The 25,761-nt window shown below is 42.6% G+C and overlaps 1 protein-coding gene across 1 annotated transcript in view; it reads right to left on the reverse strand.

Moving 5' to 3' along the window:
* Window positions 1-1,579: 1,579 nt before the first annotated feature.
* tgfb2 (transforming growth factor, beta 2) overlaps window positions 1,580-25,761 on the reverse strand; it is a 38,355-nt gene continuing 14,173 nt past the window's right edge. Inside the window, exons 2-7 of the mRNA XM_080039224.1 lie at window positions 8,313-8,476; window positions 6,695-6,827; window positions 6,476-6,586; window positions 5,689-5,863; window positions 4,313-4,466; window positions 1,580-4,171 (exon numbers count right to left, since the gene is read on the reverse strand). Coding sequence (XP_079895350.1) covers window positions 4,013-4,171; window positions 4,313-4,466; window positions 5,689-5,863; window positions 6,476-6,586; window positions 6,695-6,827; window positions 8,313-8,476 — 896 coding nt within the window. The 3' untranslated portion in view covers window positions 1,580-4,012. The remainder of the gene's footprint in view (window positions 4,172-4,312; window positions 4,467-5,688; window positions 5,864-6,475; window positions 6,587-6,694; window positions 6,828-8,312; window positions 8,477-25,761) is intronic.

Raw genomic sequence — 25,761 nt, forward strand, 5'->3', positions numbered from 1 at the left:
GGACTCCATCCGACCCAAATGCAGGAGGCACTGTGCCTTTTCTTTCTTTTCTTTTGTAATAAATTGCCGTCAGCTTCACATTATGGGAAAGTGTTGTTGCCGCCATTATTAGGACGATAAGTTGTGGTTTGACCGGGAGCCCAGAACAATATGTTAGCCTACATTTGATCGAGAGGAAGCGTAAAAATGCTGATGTGTTCAGCGATCAGATGAAGGGGAGGGGAGCGTCTCCCGCACAGTGCAAACAGGTTCACGCTGCGCAATACGTGTGTGTTTTTATTTTGCTTCCCATGTACGGAACCGTCAATACTATCCCCGTGTCAATTTGGAGCAGAACTGTGCCAAACTGACACCCAGCTGATACACTGCTTAATCAGCTGAGTGTCTTTTTTGGCCTATTCTTCTCGCGAGCTGCTCGTCCAGCAGCAAAAATACAGTAAAAATGATGTTTCACATCGTAGGCTACAAGCTACATAACGTGGCATTGTCATAGGGCTACATATTATAACCATATGAAACAACAATAATGTGATGTTTTTCTTCTTTATTTTTAGGCTAGATATAGGCCTTTTTATTATTTTTAACCCAATATTATATCAATTATATATTTCGTAGTTTTTACTTTGTGCTTCCTGCTTCTCTCCACCCCAGAAAATCTGTCCAATTAATGAATGACCTCAGATCACGTGTGGTTTTGCTTCGTAATACTGGTTCACTTGCAAAAGGGGCAATATGAAAGTGGACCACACCAAACAAAAAAAATCTAAACTCTATTTGGTCTGGACCTAAGCAAGTGAACTAGCAGACTTTCCCAGTGTGAATACACCCCAAATATAACACACATCAGTGATACATGACAAGGGCATATGTGTCAAACGCACAACGCCATTGTGTAAATTCAAATAGTAGTGCTAAGGGTTGTGAGAAAAAACACCATGGAATCGGCTACTGTCCTCTACCATAACCCTGATGATGATACAAATCATCCGTGTGTAAATGTGTTAGGACATTGATAAGCTAATTCCATTTCGCTTATTTTGATTGTCTAATTTGATATGTTGATAAGGTCTAGGTAAATGTGTTGTGGACCAGTATCGAACAGGGGTGCACAATTTTAGTACAACTCGGTCAGGTTGGGTTCATGTTTTGGTTACAGGTAATAAAAAGGCTCATGTAATTTGCAGATCTTAAATGGGACCTGAACTCTCGTCAGATGTGCTACATGCATAACCATTTGCACCTACTGTACATGTACCCACTGAACAACATGTACCCACATCAAAACAGAGCAGTTTGGCATTCGCGTCAGCACCCCCCTCTGCTTTGGTCTAGAATCTTAAAAGAGTACAGTATGGTCCTTTGATCACATATCATGTTGTGAGGCATGATTGCGTTACAAAAACGGTGGAAACGTGAGACTCTTGATTAATTATGTGGCTTTTCATTGTCAGAACAACTGTTGGAATAATGATATCTTCTAGAGAAGACTGGAGAACACACTGCAGCAGTCGGATTAAGTAACACACTTCAGAAACAAACAAGAAAGAACACACATTTACACAACTTAAATAATTTATTTACCACTGGAGCACCACAACAACACTGTGTTACAATTCAGCATAGTGGGTCACAATAACATCATAAACATCATCGTCATCATCATCATTAAAAACAACAAACACAAATAAAAAATAACAGCTCTGTCGTGACAAAGTCGGTGCCTATAGCTCTCTTTATTTACTGCTATTGAGTAAGTCCAGTGGCACTGAACGCCCTTAGGGTCACCTACATCAACACTCCTCATTTGATAAGGGGGTGGTGGGGGCAGATGGGGGGGGGGGGGAAGAGGGAGTTCTTCTGACTAAGAAAACCAGGTATTTTTAAAGTAGTAAATATTAAAACAGCATCAGTGCAATTTGTTTTGTTTATTAAAGACACAAAGAAAGATAATGACCGACAGACAGCTCTTGCAAGTTTGTGGGTGAAATTAAAGTTTTTTAACGATGGGAGGAAAAATGACCACTGATGAAACAAAGAAAAAACGCCACTTCACAGCAACAGAGGTGGCTGTTTGGATATGTTTTGAATGAGGTTTTTGCTCTAAGTGCACTTTTGAAGGTCAAACCAATACTCAATTCATTTACACCTTCTGTAATCTTTCATCACACTCGCCAACTGCATGTCTCCAAACATATAGCTCCATTGCCTGTTACCAACTAGGCAGCATCTCCTTTCCCTGAACCCGCTAACTAGTCAATGTTAGTGTGGACTGAATATGTGGCTGCTGTGCTAAAGCATGAGTTGACGTTCCTGTAATTCTTAAGCTCATGAAATGCGATCAATTTTTTAATCTATTTTTTCTTCTATGTGTGTAAAGCCATTTTTACAACACTTTCTTTTATTTTCAATACCCTTATCAAAATCCTAATTTCCCAACATCTGTAAACTATAAAATGGAGTAGATATTATATTATCATCAGTGCAAGGCTGGATATTATCCAACTCTCTACCTGGGGTCAATTTTGCTTGATGCTAAACCATAAACTATGAACAACTTAAACAGCAAAACAATGGAAATATTTTGAAAAATGACAAGAGGATACCAAACAAAGACAAAAAGAAATGAGGAGGTGTTGTGACTGGGAGCACTGTGGAGGGGGTGAGGTGGGAGAGAAGAGAGTGAAGTGGTGTGTAGGTGTCAGGGGGTTGGGGCTGTGTTATCTTCAGGACTTATTTCACATATAGACACTTATCACTTATACTTCCAGTGTTTGCCTTACTCTTGTGACAAGTGTGCGAGGTGATGCATGTTGACAGGGCCTTCAAAATGCAAAAAAAAGGGCCTGTACAAAAGCTTTTCTATGTCCCTGTATGTATGTATGTATGTATGTGTGTGTGTGTGTGTGTGTGTGTGTGTGTGTGTGTGTGTGTGTGTGTGTGTGTGTGTGTGTGTGTGTGTGTGTGTATGTATGTATGTATGTATGTATGTATGTATGTATGTATGTATGTATGTATGTATGTATCCAAATGTTGGCATGACTTTGATACCACTGCTAAACATTATCCTGCAAACATTCAGTATTTCCATCAAAGGTGTTCTTGCAGCCGAAATTTCATTTCAAAATCACCATAAGGCAAATGTGTTTGCTGGAAAAACAGGTAACTGAACAAATAACCAGGGGGGTTGAAAAAAAAATACTATTTGGTCAACAAGGAATTTGGTCATTAAAGAAATGTGAACATATATAAGCTTAGCCAGACATTTTACATTTAAAAAAAAGAAAAAAACGATGTTCATGTTAATAGATATGACAGGAATGTCTAAATGACCTTCAAATATTTTTGACATTACCGGTGTTGGATTAACGACTATGCTGTTATCTATCATTATTAATGTATTGATCGCTACATTAGCTGGGATCTACTTTAAAATGGCCCTTGACTGGCTTTATCACGCTTGGCATTGACCAGTTCATCACAACTCGAACTGCATATGTGCAGCACCAAATAATTGTGCTGCCTTTCCTCCAGGAGAAAAAAGGTTTGACGTGTATTAAACACTGCATGTTGACATTGGCTAGCCAGCAGCTCTCAATGCTTGAGAAGCCAAGCACTGAACAACATACTAAAAGCAAACTGTAACCTCTACTCATGTCTTCTTTATGTCTGCTTGTGAATGCATTGTGAACCCATGTCCAACCAAAAACTACAATGCAACACTGCTATTCTGGTTCTTTGGTATCAAAGTCAAGCTTCTGGTATCATGACGGCACCGGTCCTGTATGTTGTGTATGCATTGAACTAGCATTGGATTTTTCTGTACCTCTAATTCCAACACACCACTCCTGACCATGCCCTTGTAGACACATTGCTGTGAGTATAAAAGTGCATGGAAGAAAAAGTACAGCTGTTGTTGTTGTTTGACTGTAAGTATGCCTAAGTCCACTGTATGTGTGTATGTGTGAAGGAAGGAGAGAGGAAGAGAGTATTTGTGCTGGCTTGCAAGGGGCTTCTAGCTGCATTTGCAGGACTTGACCTTCATATTGGAGAGCTGCTCTATTTTGGGGGTCTTGCCGATGTAGTAGAGGATGGTGAGGGGCTCCAGGTCCTGGGAGACACAGCAGGGCGATGCCGATGCCTCGGGGTTTATCGTGTTGTATAGGCCTAAGACCTGGAACAAAAGAAATAGAGCCATACCATGAGGACAATATGGAAGAAAGTGAAGAGGATACAATCATTCTCACGCAAGTTACTGACCTTACTAACTCAACTCAACTTTACTGAACATTTGAAGCCGTCCCTCATACTGTACCTTGGAATGCTGGGTGTCGGCGCTCCACAGATAGGGACAGGCCCCGGCACAGAAGTTAGCCTCATAGCCCTTTGGCTCGTGGATCCACCTCCAGCCCAAGTCCTTCTTGAAATCGATGTAGAGTGACCGTAAGCAGCAGTTGTCCTGAACGTTTCTACAAAGAGATGAAGAGCGGGTGTGAAAACGTGGTGCGGAAGGAACTGAGTTCCTGCTCTTGTCTGAGTATGGTGTATATTTTCCATGTATATAAAGAGAGAGTAAGGGTAGAGGTGAAGGGTCCGCAATGTCTGAATATCGCTACTTTTACTTGACAATGACCATGGTTATTTTTCTCACAATATTAAAGCAGCAAGATTGAAGACTCTTTTAGAAGCCAGTCTGGTTTCAAGGTAAATCACTCAACTAAAACTTGTCCTCTTTCACCATCACAGATTAATTTCACATTGCTAGAGCATTCAACCTCTCCTCATCATCCATTCAACCTTTCAGGAGCTAGTGCCATGGTGGACTTCCAGATCCTCCTCTCCAACCTTGAATAACTTTGAATCTCAGGCTCTGCACTCTCCCTGTTCACATTTGACCTCCAGGAACATTACAGGCTAACATGGAGAGAATCTGTGTCTGAACCTTGTAACCTCACTACTGGTGTCCATCAGGGCTCTCTTCCAGGTCCCCTCCTCTGTTTCTGAGACTGAGATGCTCTTCCTCTGGATAGCAAGAAACCTTGATGTCCACTGGATGACCAGTTGTTCTTCGTTGCCAACACTGCTGCAACAATCTGCTCTTGTGGAAACCTGCCCACTTCAGTATGTCCCTCAACCAGAAGGTGTATAAGCATCTGAAGCTCATCCAGAACAAAACAACCTGGCTGGTCTTCATTTTACCAACTGGCTGCACCCCAACTGGCTTAAATCACTGGTACATGATGCAAGTACGAGTGATCCCCATACTGATGTCTCAGGCCCATACATCTAGGATGCAGTCAAACCATACCCCCCAGCCTGTCCACTAGGCTCTGCTGTAGCCTATTAGCCTTTTACTCCCTCTTTATGATGGGAGCCCAACTACCACTTACGTAACAAAATCATGGCTGATTTTCAAAAATATGGCAGCCAAACTGTTGCCATGGAACACTGTCCCTGTACAGACAAACCATCAGAGAATGTATGCAAATAATGTGACATGGGATCATTTGGATGCTTACCAGTGTATAAACACAACTACTAACAGTTCAAATTCCACAAAGGATTCCTTACACCTTAGGCACATTTCAGGTGAATGTGTGTAAGGAGAACCTACAGAGGGGAGATAGATTCTCTCTGGGCGAGTGTGTTCTAAGAGTAAGTGTGTGAATAGAGTGAATTCTAGGTTAGTACCTGGAGCAGTATGCGGCATCCAGGGCTCTCTTGGACCGATGGCTCTTGTGCTGGGTCTGGGACTCCAGCCGGTATGAAGGCAGCAGCATGAGGAGAAGGTGTGGCGCTCGAGCGCTGTGCCGCCGCTTTTTAAACACTTTCAGGTCACTGCCATGGATGAAGCTGTCATCTATACCTAGAAAAACATGACAAAGATATCAATGAACTGCACGCAAGTACTTGCTACGTGCTAATTAACAGATCAAAAGATTTGATGTGATCACCATTTATCAAATTAGACAGACTAAAGGCATTAACGTGGCTACCCATTAACTTGTCAACTGCACAACTTCTATTAACACAATCATAGTTTGGCATGCAGGTATGCTAACAATTTCTAATACATAACGCGTAATACACACGCTACAGTCAGGGCTTTAGGGGAATGTCATTATTTCTGCAGGTAAACCAATGCATTGGACACTAAAAAATGTTGCTAGCTAAGATTGGCCACTCTGTTTACATACCTGTTGTTAACATACCAGTATACAGACCGTAGGCTGTGTGTGATCACCAGATTTATTTTTCAGCACACGCACAGTATGACTATAGTAGCAGAATAAATGTTGCTTAAACACAACAGTAGAAACCAATGGGCTTGATGCTGAGCGACAAAGAGTGCTTAAGAGGTTGTACTAACACATTGTTGGTGTAGGGTCTTTCAATGGGTTTTGTTTACATTAATGAAATATAGAACATCATCAGACTTATTCTTGAACAACCCTTAACAATTCATTAGTGAAATAACCTGCGAACCGTGCCTCCAGCTCTTCACTCTTGTTGGGAATAATGTAGTTATTTGATGGCACAAAGGTGCAGCATGGGCAGTGAAGGCTGATCTTGAATCCACTGTTTCTATCTGTTGGGAGAAACAAACAGTCACAGTGATGTTATGTCTAACAGAAACAACAATAACTGATGAGGAATGAATGTGCTCCAGTGGATGGAAATGGAACATGCAACTCACCCCTGTGGTTCAGCCATTCACTCACTGCCTCTGTCACGTCAAAGGACAGCCACTCTCCCTCTGTCTGTGTTCGTACCACCTTGCTGTCAATATACCGCTGTGTTGGCGACGTCAGGTCTTTGTGTCCTAAAATCTGTGGACAAAACGGATAGGCACGACGAGGTTGTGAAACAGCAATAATAAGGTTTGTTTTAGGGGGTATTCTAAAGGGATACATAGAAATACCCAATGCTCTTTGCAGCACAGTCCTGTCCAAGAAGTCCTGCAACCTTGACCCCACCCACCCAAAAAAAAAAAAAATGGGTCACCTGTAAATAGCTTCTTAAATGACTATGAGTGTCCTTTTTTGATTCACCACCTCTGTAATTAAAGTTTGGTTCAGGTTAGGTAGCTCAAATACTTTTTTCACGCAAGAGAGAGCGAGAGAGATGTTGGGCATGGTTAAAATAAAAAACATATATTGACTTTTTTTGGGAGATAGATGGGAAAAAGTCAAAGTCCTCCACCCTGACTTCATCTCTAAGACTCTTCGCAACACCATGACAACGTAACACCGTTTCTGCATAGTGCCATTAAAAGTTGAAAACATTTCATCAAACTAATTTTTATTTCAAATCAATCAATCAATCAATCAACTTAGTTTAACTTCACCAACAATTCTAACAAATGGTGCTTTAAGTCATTGTCCTTGGTTTTTCAATGTGTGATCTAGACAAGCATGTAGAGCATATATTTATCACAGCAAAGTTCAAACTTCTCAGACATATTTTAAAACATTTCTAGATAGGGTGTTAAGTTGTGCTATGTATAGACATGAATAAGTGTATGTGTGTGTGTGTGTGTGTGTGTGTGTGTGTGTGTGTGTGTGTGTGTGTGTGTGTGTGTGTGTGTGTATGTGTGTGTGTGTGTGTCGGGATGGGGGGGATTTTATCGGGTCTCTTTGTACCGGCCCGTCCCTTCCTCCCTCACACATTTACAGGCGCTGTGTTTGCATGAGAACATCTCCTGTGTTTAGCCCAGCTGTCATCTCCTTGTCTAGATGTAAACATAGCATGGGATCAGGCTGGTGCAGACAGGCTGACAGACAGGCAGCCCAATAACTAAGTCTATACTTCACTTTGTTTCAAACAGCTATCCCTGCTCACTTTTGAATAGTACCAACACAAGTGCAGAACGTTCTAAATACAATTAAGACATATAGTTTTTATTCCTCAAAATAAGGTTTTCTGTTTTTTTTTACCACACCACAGTTGTGAATGTTCATTTACACCTCCTGTAGTCTAGTTTTCGTATGTGTTCATCTGATTCCTGATTCAGAAACAGAACCTTGGTTTCATCCAGACTGTGTTTAATGCAATGTTTTGCTGTCTGGTATGCCCATGTGGGAGTCATAGAAGAGCCTCTCTGGGAAGAAGAATCTGCTTAGAGCCCTAAACACAACTCTCTTTAAGACCCCACGTCCCAGAAAACACTGGTCTGCTCTGATTGGTCAGGTTCCCTTCGTGTCAACACGATACACACACGACAGACAGGTAAGGGATGATGAGTAGACATTAGCTGATTTTGACAGAAGGGGACAGTGGCAGCTCCTGACTGCAGTGATCCAGTGTGTGTGTACCTGATAGAGCTCAATGCGCTGCTCGGACACACGGGCCCCGGGGTTTTGTAGCCTGAAGATCCGGAGCTCGGCCTTCACCAGGTTGGAGGCGTTCTTCTCCATGGAGGACACGTCAAACGTCAGCCGTCTGAAGTAAGGGTTGAAGTGTGTAGGAGAGATGACATCTGTGAAAAAAGAGAGAGAAAAATAGCTCATGAGGATATGTGTGCATGACAGACAGACAGTGGACAGAGAAAAACAGGGTTTTCTTAGTGTGAGACTAGTTAGAGGTCTACTTCCACATTTCGAAATTAGTTTGTGATCTCACGTTGAACAAGCTATACTCGAATGGAGATAGGCTGCGTTCCAATCCCCGTACTTCCCTGCTATTTAGTATGATTGAAAAAGATTTAGGAGGTTCAAAAATATGTGGTCAGAAGCAGCATGCTAAAAAATACCTGAATGCCCTATTACTACATCACTTCACTTTTTTGGGCGATTCTGACCCACAAGCCACTGCAGCAGAAGTTACAGCATAACGATGGAGCCTCCGAGTGAAAACAACCAGCGGCGAAGACAGATGCATAAGCAAGAGACAAGTTCAAGGAGCAATGTTATGATGAAATAAATAAGTAAAAAGTATTTGCCAATTGTGTGCCTACTGCATGTTAACTAACATACTTTCTATGATCAGTTGTAGTAAGTAGAAAAGTAAAAAGTATGCAATTTGTAATGCGTGGTTATACGTATACAGTAAGTGTGCAGAGAGAGAGATATGCATGCTTCCCTGACTCACTAATAATGATGGCTTGGATTTATATAGCGCTTTTCTAGGCACTCAAAGCGCTTTACAGGGTTCCAGGTTCCATTTATTCACACACACAGTCATATCGGTGGTGGTAAACTATGATAGTAGCCACAGCTGCCCTGGGGCAAACTGACAGAAGCGTGGCTGCTATTCAGCGCCTACGGCCCCTCCGACCACCACCTCAAACACACAGCAGTCATACACATTCACACCAGGCAAGGTGGGTGAAGTGTCTTGCCCAAGGACACAATCAACCATGACACAAGTGGCAGGGCAGGAGTCGAACCGTCAACCCTTCGATCGTTGGCCGACCCGCTCTACCACCTGAGCCACAGTCGCCACTAAAGCAAGAACAATCATTTCAGAAAACACCAGAAATGACTGTGCCAGTGAACCGATAGAAATACGATCTTTAAAATTGAGTGGTATGTATACTTTCGGATTAGACACGTATTTGAGTGTGATATAAAGAATTGAGGTAATTCACCATACTTATAGCCAGGGAAGATTATCAGATATTAGGCCAATCTGGGAATACATTCTGTGAGAAATATTAAGTTTCTTTTTTGGAGACTACACGATAAAAACAGTTTCTAGCAAATACCCAACTGACAATTTTTAAACTTAAATAAATATAATAAGTTACTTCAAAAAAAATCATAAATGCTGAACATTTCTATACCGGCATTTATGGCGGAACCCCTGACACACACAGCCAAACAATGCACAGTAGCAGCATGAGCTCCATCCCTCACATACGCTATACTCACGACCATGTGTGTGGAAGTGTTTGACAGACGCTAACACACAGAAGCGGTGTGACACGCGCGGCACCGACAGCCATATGTGTTTGGCCATGTCAGACAGATGCTTGGGGAACATACACTCGTACAGCATGGTATAGGGCTGGAAACCATGTGTGTGTGTGTGTGTGTGGGGGGGGGGGGGGGTTGTGGAGGACAGCTTGACAGCGTCCCACAGCAAGCTGAGTTAGGAGGCCCCGGGGGTCTTAAATTGATGGCTGTTGTAACGTAAGGCAGAAGCCCGGAATTAGCAAAAGACACACACGGTTTGTTTAGAGGGAGTATACAACCACAGAGCTGCTTTGACACATGGACTGAGACCAGCTGACAGTGGCAGGCAGAGAGAGAGAGAGAGAAAGAGAGAGAGACAGAGAGAGAGAGATGGAGGGGAGGTTTTTTTTTCACAATTTCTTTTCAATATATGTTGATATGAACCTTTTTGTTCAATACTTCGATTTTGGATACAGGCTTTTTTCATTCTATAAATCAAAAAAAATACTACATACAGGTCTTTGCATTTTTTTGGCATGTTATGAAGAAGAAAATTAATATAAAAATCAGACAATGAACAACATATGAACAAATCCTTCTGTAATAAACTACTACTGAGAATGATAATGGAAAGTTTAGTTGAAGAAAGTGCGTTAGAAGTTAAGCATTTTTGCTCTGACAGAGTACTGAACAAAACTATTCAACTAAACACCTAAATGTAAATGTTTGACCTTTTATGTATACTATGAAAGAAGACATGTTAAGGAATTAAAAAAGACAAAAATCTCAAAATTGACCAGGGAGGGTGACCGTAAAGTAAACTGAAAGAAGCAAATGACTCTCTCTATATTCCTCTTTCAGAACAGCACAGTCACACAGTTTAAACCTTAAAAAAATCATTTTCCCTTATGTAATAAAATATAATACAACTTTATTGTCAACAGTGGAAAAAAGTATCTCTGGCTAATGTACCAGTTCATTAAAACAAACTTAAACTGACACTATTGAATTCTTATAACTAATGTCACATACAAAATGTTTAAGTCTCCCAAGAACGGAGTGAGCCAACTGCCTCGCGGACATAATTGACTTATATACATTCTTTGTAACCAGAGACATCCTGTAGCGCCTACCTGAGCTCGGCTTTCCACATCTGGCAAACAGAGGATGTAAAAGGTTCCTCTTCCTCCTAAACCCTAAAGAAGTTCCCTTATAACTGGCTCCAAATGGGCCTTTCATTCATTTTTACTGGCCACATGCACAACCTCTTGCCAGCTTGGTGCCTGTATTTAGTCTTCAGGTTTACCATTCCATGCAGTGATATTAGCTTGACATTGAATACATTTCAAGAAATAAAAAATGACCCTATCACAAAAAGACATCCCCTTCAGTCAGGGTTGCCTACATTAGGGCTGTAAGTCATAGATACTGTATGAATATGTTAACTTAACGGAGCTATCTATTTTATATATATTTAGACTTGCAACAATAGTCGCTTTTTATTAAATATTAAACGGTTTTCTACTGCCGAAATGTTACTGCTCACACACTTAACCTAACCAACATTTTTATTTGACACATGATCTTATTCAAACATCATTGAAAACTAACCTCACCAAATGCCAGGAGATTAAACTCAAAACGTGTTGTGAATTTTATATTTCGTTTAGTAGCTGGTTGTGCAGGTGATGTGGGCAGCATATACCCAGTTCTCCTAATGCTGCACTGCATAATATACATGGGTAAAACACAGCGCATTCCAGTAGACCTGTAGCATTCTGAGCTGAGTTCCAGTGTCTGTGAAGGCCACAAAAAATGATTCATCAAATGTTCTTTTGTCACCTGCTGTCTATACTGTATTTCATGTATGTGTTATATGGTGAGCTCTGAAACAAGTCAGTGGGAATACTTTACCATTTGCGTGATGGGAAAAAGTGACATCCTGGGGGATTTGAAATATCTAGGCAAGTGACTAGACGGGCAGGAACATCAACGAAGCAGAACTGCCCAAGCCCTATAGAAGGATTTACTGTCTGGATGCAGCTTCTGACTATTTGTCCAGCCAACTCCCAAGACCTCTCACATCCCCCTGTCAAATACCTATGGAGACAGCCATGTTGAAACACAGCAACAGCAGCATATTGTCTATATCTTCCCTCCTTATCCATCTTTATAGTTGGCCTACAGCCTACACAAACTGGGCTATAGAGGAAGGGTCCACACCCTGGAGATGTCACCAGTCTATCACATAGGGCCGATCCATTTAGAACCACATTTACACACGCATTCACATGCACCTGCAATTTTCAAGTCTTCAGTTCACATGACCAGGTATGAAAGTATTCTTTATATAAAAGTATGCTCACAAACGTGATATGCCAAAACTGAAATCAGGCATGCTAAAGTTGGAGTAAGCAATTCTGGAGAATGCTTGCCACTTTTTTGTCAAAATCAGTGAATATCTCCACACGATCCACTACCTGTGTGTGTGTGTGCGCGCTGAAACAAAATATCTGGTGTTAGCTAGCAACATACCAGTTTACAGTGCCTTGGCTGTGTATTAACAATGGATTATTTTTCAGCACACACACAGTAAGGACAGGTAGCAGATCATGTAGCACTAAAGACAAAAGACAGCTGAGGTTGATGGAAATTTAGTTTCGCATTTTTTCCAGAAGTCCACCATACTTCTTTGTCTCTTACACCATGAAGAACGGTGTTATGGTCCCTGTATATGAGCATTTATGAAGAATAAAAGTGGAGGGAGAAAATACAGTTCCGTCTGAAAACAAATTCCTCTAGAAAAACATTGAACTAATAAATGGTAGAATCGTGTTATACAGCTCCAGGAAACTCAGTAATAATAATAATAATAATAATAATAATAATAATAATAATGCATTTTATTTGGAGGCGCCTTTCAAAGCTCTCAAGGTCGCCTTAAAAACTGTTTAAAATAAGTACAGAATGGGTGGTGAGGTGATGAGGAAGGTAGGTTCAGGTGGGGTATGCAGATTTAAAAAGGTGGGTTTTGAGTTTGGATTTGAACTGGGTTATGGATTCAGTGTTGCGGATGTCGGGGGGTAGTGCATTCCAGAGCAGGGGAGCAGAGCGGCTGAAGGCTCTGCTCCCCATCGTCTTGAGACGGGCAGAGGGGACAGTGAGGTGAACAGAGGAGGAGGAGCGGAGTGCACGGGAGGGAGTGGCAATTTGGATGAGGTCTGTTAGGTATGGGGGGGCAAGGTTATGGATGGTTTTGAAGGTATTAGAGGAGGACCTTGAATTTAATGTGGAAGTGAACTGGGAGCCAATGAAGCTGGTGCAGGACAGGGGTGATGTGGTGGGAGGAGGGTGTTCTGGTGATGATTCTTGCTGCAGAGTTTTGGACCAGTTGTAGTTTGTGTTTTTTTTTGGGGGGAGACCGAAGAGGAGGGAGTTGCAGTAGTCTGGTCTCGAGGTGACTAGACTGTGGACCAGGATGGCAGTGGAGTGAGGGGTGAGGGAGGGCCGGAGACGGTTGATATTGCGGAGGTGGAAATAGGCAGTGCGGGTGATATTGTTTATGTGTGATTGAAAAGACAGTGTGCTATCGAGGATGAGACCCAGACTCTTAACCTGAGGGGAGGGGAAAACGGGAGTGTTATTGATTGGGATAGAGAAGCAGCTGAGTTTGGCGAGTGTGGATTTTGTACCAGTGAGAAGAAACTCAGTTTTATTGCAGTTGAGTTGCAGGAAATTGGAGGAAAACCAGGTTTTTAAATCGGAGAGACATTGAGAGAGGTGTGATGGTAGAAGGGCGGAGTCAGGTTTGGTGGAGAGATAGAGCTGGGTGTCATCCGCGTACAGGTGGAAGAGGATGTTGTAGTGACGGAATATATTGCAGATGGGGAGGAGGTAGATGATAAAAAGCAGGGGCCCCAGGACTGAGTCCTGGGGAACACCTGTGGTGACGGGGGAGGGTTGGGAAGTGAAGGACTTGAGTTTGATGAACTGAGTGCGGCCTGAGAGGTATGATTGGAACCAGTTGAAAGTGGTGTGGTGAATGCCTATGGATGCCAGTCTATTGAGGAGTATGGTGTGGGAGATGGTGTCGAAGGCCGCAGTCAGATCTAACAGGATGAGGATGGTGAGGAGTCCGGAGTCAGCTGCCATGAGGAGTGCATCAGTGATCTTGAGGAGGGCTGTTTCAGTACTATGGAGGGGGCGGAAACAAGATTGGAAGTGTTCATACAGATTGTGGTGGGATAGGTGGGAATGGAGCTGAGAGGCGACTATTTTTTCTAATATTTTGGAAATGAATGGAAGGCTGGAAATGGGAAGGAAATTGTTGAGGTCGTTGGGGTCAGCTCCAGGTTTTTTAAGAATAGGGGTTATTGCAGCAGTTTTGAAGGGGGTGGGAACAATTCCAGTGGTGAGGGAGGAGTGAATGATATCTGATATGAGGGGGAGCAGAGAGGGAAGGCAGGCTTTGACGAGGACTGTGGGGAGGGGGTCGAGGTGACAGGAGGAAGATTTGGATTTATGAATGAGGTCCTTGATTTCAGCGGGAGACGGGAGTGTGAAGGCAGAGAGAGACTGGGTTGGCAGTTGGAGATCACAGGGTATGTGAGGGAGGGGGTTGGAGGCGAGGTGGGGGTCACTGGTGAGTTGGCGGTGGATGTTGCTGATTTTGTTATTGAAAAATGTCATTAAAGAGTCGCAGAAGGAAGTACAGTAGAGATGGGGGGGTAAGGAGTCCGGGGGTCTGAGAGTTGTGTTGACGAATTTGAATAGGAATTTAGAGTTTCCATCTTGTGAGCTGATGATGGATGAAAAGTAGTTTGATTTGGTGCGGTTGATGGAATCCTTGTAGAGTGTGATGTGGTTGTAGTACATGTCTTTGTGAATGGTTAATCCGGTTTTATTGTATAAACTGCCGTGCTTTGGTTTTAATTTGCCTCAGTTCCGGGGTGTACCAGGGAGCAGAGTGGGTGAATGAGACAGTTTTTGTTATTTGAGGTGCAACAGTATTGAGTATAGTATGGAGACCGAGGTTATAGTGGGAGATCAAATCATCAGTGTGTGAAGGTGTGTGGGTACAGAAGGCTATTGATATGTGAGGAGACAGTGTCCGGGTTGACATTCTTAATGTTGCGAAATATGATGGTGCGTGGATGCTTGGTAATAGAAAGGGTGAGATTGACATGGAATGATAACAGGAAATGGTCAGAAAATGGCAGTTCAGCAGCAGAGAAATTGTGTGGGAGAAGACCAGAGCTGCAAACCAAGTCTAAAGTAACCAACGACGCCTTGTATTTCTGCCTTGCCGCCCGGCTTCTTCTGCCAAAAGTGTCAACACGGGGAACTTTGAGCGACAGGGCAAAATCTGTGCGCGTTCACGGCAACTGCTTCTTGGTCCAACCGCCACGGTTGTAACCGCTCCCCTCTGCCACCCTTCCATCATTTAAATAGATAGAGGTGGTGATGTGCCGTGCAGTGGTGTGAAAAGGCCTTTAATGTAAAATTGGACGTTTAGCAGCAACAGCCCTAATCCCTTTCTGCCATCATGGCTAGAAGTAAAGAATTGTCACAAACGAGAAAGAAAGTAATTGTTTATTAGTAAAGCCGACACTTCAACAACCACTTGAACCAATGGGAAATGGAAATTCACCTGAAACTACTATCAGTGGGACCTGTCATTTGAATGTTACTACCACAAGCATGTGTTGAACCCATTGAAAACAACACAGCAGGGCCCACAACGCAGCACAAAGCCTGGTCACAACGAACCAAGCGTAAGGAAGCTCTTGACCTGGATGAGTTTTTTAAAGCAATTCCTTTGATCAAAAAAACCCAAATCAAACATGTGCAACCTCTGTGCTCCTTTCCGGACACTGAACAGTGGCCAACAGTAAACAGTATGTAGTGTGAGAAGCTCAGCCCATGATGAGCCAAGACTAACCCATTCCCCCTCTTTCTCCTTTTCCTTCCCATTCGTCAACAGAGAAATTCACACTTCCAGGAGCTCCTGAAGGCCGAACTGTTTACACAAACTGCTGCAGAGACCTCATGAATAAGTCCGCTGTGCTTTTTAACACAACACTGGATGCATTGAGGTGAGGGCCACGCTGCTGACACATGCTGTGGATGGCAGACACACACACACACACACACACACACACACACACACACACACACACACACACACACACACACACACACACACACTTACACCAGTTATGATTAGACATTCACCAGGTATCTGCTTTCTTGAGAAAAGACACCAATATTCTGCTCAATACATTTGTGCTTTCTTACTATTTCAGACTGAGGGGCCCTTAACACGGTGAAAACGTGACAGTTTACCCGTTTTTGGTTTCTAAAGTTAACCCGTTCAGACGCAATTTATTTGAAATCTTCACTCGTGGGGGCGCCCTTAGCTCAGTTGGTGGGGCGTCCCCCCCATGGGCCTCGGCCAGCAGCGGACCCGGGTTCGATTCCAGCCCGCGTTCGTTCTCTGCATGTCACTCCCTTCTCTGCCCCATTTCAACTCTGTCTCTACACTATCAATAAAGCATAAAAATGCCAAAAAAAAATCTAAAAAAAAAAAAAAAATCTTCACTCATACACATGTTTTCAGAGAAAACTGGCCGAAATCGCTGTAGTAGGCATGCCAAGTCAATAGTCAGCGGTGACACTTAGCCTAGTAGATAGCTCTTCCGGTACAATTTGATCCATAAAACTTTACTGTAACTGAAAATTAATGCCACTAACATTCATAAAGCGGTTGGTGTAAGCTTAGGGTTACAAGTATTGTAAATGACAAGCTTTCTGGCCTCTTATTCCACCACATTGAACTCGTGAAAACAGAAGACATGCTGATAGTGAAGGGGCTTTGTGAGCGGCTACCTTTTTTTTCAACCTTTATTTATACAGGTAAATCCCATTGAGACCTTCCTGTTAGGCTTACTTCAAAATAAAAGTCAACTCACGTTTGTCCAGTGAAATGCTATTAATGTTTAGCCAGTGAAATGCTTTTACTGTGAAGCCGTAGCTTTAATGCTCCTTTTGTTAGTAACTTGTCCCTGGCATTACAGGTGGTGATGACACGTGTTTATTTTGCTAGAAAAACCGGCAGAGCATAAATCTTTCCCCAGCCAAAGTGGCGGGTGGTCTCAATAATTTACTAATCGCTTGGACTAAATTGGCGAGTGTTATAGGCTATTTGTGCCCTCCACGACACTCTCCGCTGATCACAGTGATGGTGCCGCGTTGACACGGCGTGCATGTTATGTTGTCTTCTAACTTTATAACTCGCGTGTGGGTATTTTGACAGCAAATGTTATAGACTACACATGTGTGAAGTGGAGCCGTGACGTCAGCGTTACCAGGGAAAATGGTTTTGGTGTTTACAAGAAACCAAAACAGTTGTGTTTTCCAAAATTTCCTCCCTGGGAGTTGATTTCAAAAACTTGCGGTTTCATGCCTGCGTTTGCTGTTTTCATGTAAATGATATAGTGCATCCGCGAAAGTATTTTCGCGGATGCACCGTTTCGTGTTTTCGTATAAACTGCACCTAACTGTCATTAATTTTAACAGGTTCAGTTCTCTTTCACACCTATCATTGCCTCTGGTCTGAATCAGTTGTTGAGTTGGTGAAGAACCAAAATGCAGCGGGCATAAGCGACGAGAGAACCTTCAACAGGATCTCGGTCCACTTTTGATGCAAGTGTGATTGCTATGTTCTCACCTGCACAAACGCACAGCAGCAAAGCTGGAAAAGAACCTGTTTGTTTCAATCAAACCAAACACGGCAGGTGTGAAAACACTCCACTGAACCACAGTAACAGAAACATAGGTATAAAAGGAACCAGAATTAATATTTTGACCAGGTCTCAGCTAGCAGTGGCCTAATAACCACAATGTGTAGTCACATTAAACATTTTAGCAGGGCATGCTGGGTAACGATGATATGAGGGTTTTATGTGTGGCATCTCTCGTAGCGTCATTGATTCTACGTATATAACACATGTCTGTTTTTGGCTGAGATGTTCACATGGTTATTGTTGGTAGCTGTACTTTTGAACTGAAGACAGAGCCAGGCTAGCTGTTTCCCCCTTACTTCACTCGTTATGCTAAGCCACAGGCTAAACATGTTCCTTCCAGCTCTGGACTGAAGACATAGACATGATATTGATAACACGCTTTTTCGCTATTGGAAAGTGGGCACGCAAAAATTCCTTCTTTTAATGCCCGAGTGGAGAGGGTTGACTGGACTGCCAGGAGAAGTACACTTGGGTATTCAAGTAAAGTGAGATCCGCCGGGGGAATTCCAGGGGTGAGTTAAGGGTGTGGGGTGTAAGCAAAATCACGGCATGACTGCCCGAAGGCAAGCAGTACACAGCGGAGTCAGCCCACATTACCACTGATTTATCCAGAACTTGACATGAAAATGATCCACCACAACTGGCGCCACTGTGGTCTATGTGTTAGTGTGTTTTGTGTGTGTGTGTGTGTGCATCGCTCCATCACATACATAAGACTAAGACAGGATTGACACGGATGCTGTTCCTCAGAGAACACACTTGCATGTTGTCACACACACAGACACAAACACACACACACACACACACACACACACACACACACACACACACACACACACACACACACACACACACACACACACACAGAGCACAGCACAGCACAGCACAGCACAGGGCCCTAGATTCCAGTGATCAGTCACTTAACTATTACTCATCACTCCCATTACCTCAAATACCAAATGGCAATGCACTGAAGCGTGTGCTATGTGAAAATAATACAAGTCAAAGAAAGTAGAAAGAAGAGATTTATAAGTGGCTGGGTACCAAAACAATCTACTGTGGTGTATGTTCCCCTGCTAGTTCTTTGGCACTATAGGAGCTTCATGTTAACGTATGTAAACTAGTTGCATACTGTACGTCTCCCAGTAGTGACCAGTTCAACCAATGAATTTCAGAGTATGTGTTCTTTTAAGACCAAGAAGAAACGTGTTTATTCAAATAAATTCTGATTTCATCCATTGTATATAATCTTGTTAGCCCACATTTGTGCTTGCCACCACTGCCTCACGTTGCAGCACAGAGAGTGAAAAGTTAAAACTGATCATCGATCCACTACTGCTGCATTGTAGGATAAAGCACTTGCATCACAATAGAGAAAGCTCAGCGTTAAGCTTATACAGTACGTTAGGTGACGTGGAAGGACGTTTGGTGACTAATTCAGAATGAGCATTGTTACCTTTTTTACAGGATTATTAGGGAGAGAACGTGTAAGCGGGCATTCAAAATTGAGATTGTATAAGTCAAGAACAGAAAGGTAAATAGTTTAGATGGGTCATTACAGTGTCCTCGAAAAAACCTAGTCGGCTGAGGACCTGTTGAGACTCGGTGATATGAATTTACGAATACAATGCAATTATCACCAATGTTATGCCAGTTAATGCCTGTCAACACCAGATGTGTAACACAAGCAGCATATGACAATGATTCGCTACAGTGTTCCATCTGTGCTGACCTCGATACACACATGGAGCGTAGCATTAGTTCAGGCAGGATACGGAGTCAAACTCTGCACGTCAGCTGACAGCCAGTTTCCGCTTCTAGCATCCCATTGGCCATCCTGGTGGCGCCTTATTTAAGCTGCTCTAGCCTGCCTACTGGTGCTGCTTCCTCTGCAAGCTCTTGCAACCCACCTCCACCCCCTCATTGTTTACTGTATTTGTCTATCAATAAAATTTCTGTTGTCATTGACGCTTGTTCTGTTCTGAACCTTAGGGGTCCTTGCTGCAGATCTCCACACCATTTGGAACTCCATGTAGCTCGTGGAGGACAGAGGGATGGCTCTCTCCGCCTCAAAGCTTTCCATGTGTGCGCATAGAGGGTGTGGAGAACCCAGATCAGAACCATACCGCCAAATATAATTACTGCAAAGTATTCTGCTAATTGAAATAAACTTCTATTTTGACTGAAGTATTCCTGACTGAAATAGGGTTAGGAGGTTTTTTGGTTCACGTCATGATACTGACTCCCGACTACAAGCAAGACAACAACAACTGGCCTGTTACCGTGTCAGACTGCAAAAGCTCAATCTGAAAACTCCATCAGGATGTCTGCTTTAATCATTAGTTTCACTTTCCCCCACTCTGACTACCCCTCTACAGTACAAATAGCTGTGTGATTCTATGTAATGACAAACCCACATCACATCAAACATTTTCAATTGGACAAAAAAAAAAAAACCTCTGGGTAAGGTTTCATGGTCAAATGTACTCCATCTACAGTATGTATGAATCCTGCGCATGACACTGACAACAGTGCAATAATAGTGCAATAATAGGCAGAATCCCCCCCCCCCCCCCCCCGCCACACACACACACACACACACACACAAAGTGCAGTTTAAATAGTGAGCCCGGAAGCAGAGCGGGGGCCCCATCTGTCAGTACCCGATCCATTACAAATAATAAAAACCCTGACCGAAGGACCCTTGGACTTCATAGGGAAAACCTGTGAGAGGATCCATCAAATGCAGGCTTCCTTCCTGAGGGGAGAGGGCTCAGAGTGCTGTACTTGGCTGCTCTCTCTCCTCTCCTTGCAAACTCTATGACTGGCGGCTTTGTCAGCAAGAGTTCCCTGCTCTTCCACGGACCTCTTCCGCTCAGCAATGACAAGAGAGTGAGTATAAACTCCCAGTGCCCGTACAGAAGGACCTCTGGCTAATCTGTAATGACCACATTTTTTCCCCCATATGAGATCCAATGTGGAGCTCTGCATCGGTGTTGCATTACATATGTGGAGAGGGTATTGGTAGAGAGTGAAACCTGTGATTATTAGAGTGGTCACTCTTAAAGGTGCACTGCTGAGATTGAAGACTGTTTCTGATCAATCAAGCCGTTATAAAAGAAACTAAACAGATGCAAATTTTCAAATCTTTCTCCAAAACAGGGTTTGGGTGACTCTCTCCACCATTGCTGGCTGGCTGAATTGAAGTCAGCTCCAAAATTATCTTTGCATAGAATAGGAAATGCAGCCCATTTTCACCATAGAGCTGAATCATAAAAGAGATGTTAATAAACTTGACACCTCGATCCACAGACAAGGTTGATTATTGCTGTTTGTATTTAATATTTGCAAAAGCATTGCAGAGCCTGATCTTTATGGCGTGATCCGAATGAAAAATACTTGGTGCATTTGGAGCAGTACTATGGGAATGATGACATTGCACTATTCACATTTGATTTATACAGTTGGATGTTTTAATTTAACACAGGGATTGTTCAAAGTTCAATCGGTTCTTCTTCTGAATAAGGCAATGAAAATGTTATGTCAATTGTTATAACATGGTCGAGGATGTACGGCATTTTTTTTTAACCTTTATTTATAAAGGTAAATACCATTGAGACTGAAGACTCTTTTACAAGGGAGACCTGTTTTCCTTTCCCACGTTACCATTCACACACACATTCATACACCGATAGCAGGCTAACTATCGACATTCACACAAGGCAAGGTGGGTGAAGAGTCTTGCCCAAGGACACAACAACCATGACACAGGTGGCAGGGCGGGGATCGAACCTCCAACCCCTTGATCATCAGCCGACCCGCTCTACCAACTGAGCCACAGTCGCCCCGAATTTAGTGTCCCCATGGTACATTCAATCGTCTGATCAATGCAAACATGGCGATGACATTTATCATGACACACCTGACTCTGTAACCTTTATGTGAATGCATCATTTCATCCAGTACTGGAAATGCCATTAATGTTAAGGTTAGGGTCATAATAACTAAAAGCACTTAATTCAGCGGTTTTGTGGATCTGGAGTCACCTACTTTAAATACTTCCATTGAGCTTGAGGTTTTTTCAACATTAAAGGGTCATTACCGCCTTGGCACCGGGGCTGAGCAGAACACCTGCAGTGGGCAAACATCTGACCATCCAAGACAGGAAGAAACCATTTTCTGTTTCATTTGGAGTGGGGGTATTGAGAGGAATATTAGGCAAGCCTCGTGGCACTTGAGCTCTTTTTAAGTCTAGCCAATGAAAGGAGTTTTTTAACCTTTTCCAATTTTCAGTTTCCAAAGTTTCGTCCGTCTTCCCTTTCATGACCGGAACAGGTGGCCGCCATATTATAATCGGGGGCCCCAATCCATTGAGCTTGAACAATAACAGATTCAAAAAGTGTGGGAATACATAAATGGAAACATTCGCTTGTGAAATAATTATCCTGTGATCCTGAACTGTTCGGAAATCAGCTGTGACTGCTTTTGCAGATGTTATTGGCATGAGGAAAAATCCACATGTGCACACTCGTCTTCCTGGTCACTGCTATACAGTGGGTTTTCTGGGCTCCGACATCAGCATCATTATCAACTCTTTCTCCTCATATTATGTGATATTTTAAACTGTTACCATGGAGAACTCTATTGCAAAACATTTAGATTCAATGACAAGATAATGATGAGCTGTATATATTGTATGAGGTGATATCTTGTTTCTTTTTGTTGTTGTTTTTTCTCAGTATTTGCATAGTACAGACTAGACATAGTACAATGACTGTGCAAATTCCCCCAGAACTCTGATCTAAATTATAACCGGATGCTACTGCTTCCTTACCTCATAATTCCCCCCTTTTTTTCATTTGCAGAAAAGAAACGGGGGCTAAATATTGGTCTGAAATGCTGGGACTGCCTTGAGGGGAAAACTATTTGACCTACTTTTGAGTATTTCTCACCTCTGTTAGACATGCACAGTGGAAGAAAGAGAGAGGGAGAAGTCAGTTGTTTTAGAGTGAAAAATAGCTTGTGGGTCAGAAATACAGTTGGTTCTATTCCAGTGACCACATTTTACTTAAATAGGTATTGTATCCCTATGCAAATCAAAATGTAATTGTACATGTTTCCAAGGCTACTTGCAAAAGAAGGTGGCAATGCACATTTGTCTCATAGCCCATCCATGAGAGGCTAATCTAATTTCAATGACACGGCTAATATTTTTGGATGCATTTACACTTGGCAATTTTGATATCCGATGGCTTTCCACTCCAATCAGATGCATACACTGTTGAATTCAGAACAACACACAGACTTAAATGCTGAAGGTCGTGTGTATTAATGCAAGAATGTATTTTAGAAAATTAAGAATATATATATATATATATATATATATATATATATATATATATATATATATATATTCACTGATTTTTAACTAAGAAAGTGATTTTTGACAACAAGCGTTCTCCAGAATCACTGCCTCCACCTTTAAGAATGGATCATTCTTTGCAGAGACAGTGAAACGGATTGCTTTCCCGCTTATAGATGATTTATGGAAAAGGAAACTGGACAAATTGTCATGGTGACAAAGACGAATGAAGTAAGAACACACAGCAGCCTTAAGGAAATGAAAGAAACAGCAAGAGGACGCAGGGAGGAGGGGAGGAGGGGAGGAGGGGAGGTGTGGGGACAGAGAGAGAATAAAAGATAAGTCTGAGAATGAGACGAGACGCAGAGAGGAAAAAGAAAAAAGGATCTACTAGTGAAGGGGAATGTTGAGCTCCCAGCCTGTCTGCTTCCCTGCAGACGCCTACGCCCTCAGCCCCGCTCACTCGCTCGCTTTCACCTGCCAATAGCAAATTGAAAACAACTTTGCACATAATCCCTGGGAACTAAAAATACTCGGGAATACTTTTGAAGGCCGGCCCCCGTCCACCCAACGGCCCTAGTCGGTCTCCACAGGCTCCCCAATTCCCAGCAACAGATAAACACACGTATACACACATGCAGATACAAGCTCTTCATACGCTGTGTGGCTATAGGGTCATTTGGCATGCATTAAGTCAGGCACACATACGCATACACAGACAGAGAGTGATTCAGATTTACCGTACTGCACAAAAGAGAATGTCATGAATGCCATCTAATTTCTTTCGGTGATTTGATGTATTTCTAAACCTTAAGCTTACAGGTGTTTCTCAAGGTAAAAATATTTATACCAGACTTTCCTGGACTCTTGGTTCATTTAAGTATGACTGGAGTACTTATTCAATATGATCTAAATATTCATGTGTGTTGCCAGTTCATACCCCATGTCCGGTGACTTCCTACATCCATTATTCAATCTTTCTCAATGGAGCATCCTACAGTTCTTGAACCTGCCCGATGCCACTGTCCGAGAACCACAGACTCGCTCTTATGTGTCTGACCTGCACAGCTACATTTAATTATTTCTGTGTCACAATTAGGGCTGTGCTAAAATATCGTTACGATTTCATCCAATATAAAAAATAATAATTCAAGTTTGTTTTTTCAGGAAATGCCATACGACTTCTTCTGTGCATCTGCAACAGTATTAATACATTAAGCATCTGATCTGTGTCAGCATGCAAACTCTAGTCCTCTCCACCTTACTGTCCAATTTGCTAGAAAAGAGTCGGACTAATTCCTGCATTGGCACTGAACGTATAGGCGATGGAAGTAACTAGTGATGTGCATCAAAAAAGGCCTGCTGATATTGTATGGCCAGCATGTTTTGGACTACACTGGCAAGAGATGATACAGTTCATTGTGTTTTTGATTTTGCAACGCCATGTTAAATCCTTCAGACATTCCCTTCAGAAGGGATTTTTCTTTCACCCATATTCGCCACAACCTCTTCTACATCTGAGCCCTCGGATTTTACTGCTGATTCCACTGTAAGGAAAGTAGTTACTGGCTCTCCCGAATGTAACTAGAAGTAGCTTGATGACATAATAAACTTATTTGCATAATACAACATTCTGAAAGAGGCAAAATGAATAGAAAATGCTGACCAGGTGGTTTACAAATTAGGTCCATTTCCGTATTTACAAACTCACTTTACAAACTGTAATTGTTGCCATATAACTAATACGGATCGCTTTCTTATACAGTAGACAGGCTATGCAGTGCTTGGCCTATTGAATATGGACCTATACAACTTGTTACGTATTTACAAACGTCACCTGGCAGCTCTCAGAGCTGTCACGGTGCTGTCTGTGAGTGCTGTCATTGATGAAACATCAATAAAATAATAATATATAGCTATATAGACATAATACTAATAATAATATAAATGGGTGTAATAAATACATTAAAGCAATACTGTAGAGACAGAGAATAAGCAGAGAGCACCCATACACACACACACACACACACACAACCACACCATGTTGTGTGCACACGCAGAGAGGCAGCAAGGCAGATAAACATTGCCTCATTATTCAGTGAATGACACACACACACAACACACACACACACACACACACACACACACACACACACACACACACACACACACACACACACACACACACACTGTCTTTACAGCAGCAGCAGCAGGCTCTACTCGACCAGCCTGTTGCATAACCAGAAGCTGAAGAGCCCAAGCGCAGCCAAGACAGAAACACTGTCCAAACTCCCCATCCATCCATCCATCCATCCAGCATATGAGCCTTGAAGCACAGCACAGCACACCACAGCATAGCCCTGCAGTCTCAGCCCCATACAGCAGCAAACATCCTCCCCTCCTCCCCTTTCCTTTTTCTTCTGCACTCCTGTTACGACTATCATCTTACACAGTGGACTTGTGCAGTTGCTGTAAACAACACACAGAGAAGAGAAGAGAACTTGTTATTCTTTTAACTCTCACTCGCTCACTCTCACTCTCTCTTTCTCTCTCCTTCTTTACTGTTACGCAATGCTAGCTACTTGGCCACAATGCCTGCTGAGTGGTTCGTATGGCAGGAGTAGCGTCCAGGTCTTGCGTAAGTGAACAGAGCAAGCGGGGCTCTCAACAACAAAACCCTGCTGCTGCTGCTGCGGTGAGG

This window comes from Ammodytes marinus (assembly GCF_949987685.1).
Source record: "Ammodytes marinus genome assembly, chromosome: 13".
NCBI lineage: Eukaryota > Metazoa > Chordata > Actinopteri > Uranoscopiformes > Ammodytidae > Ammodytes > Ammodytes marinus.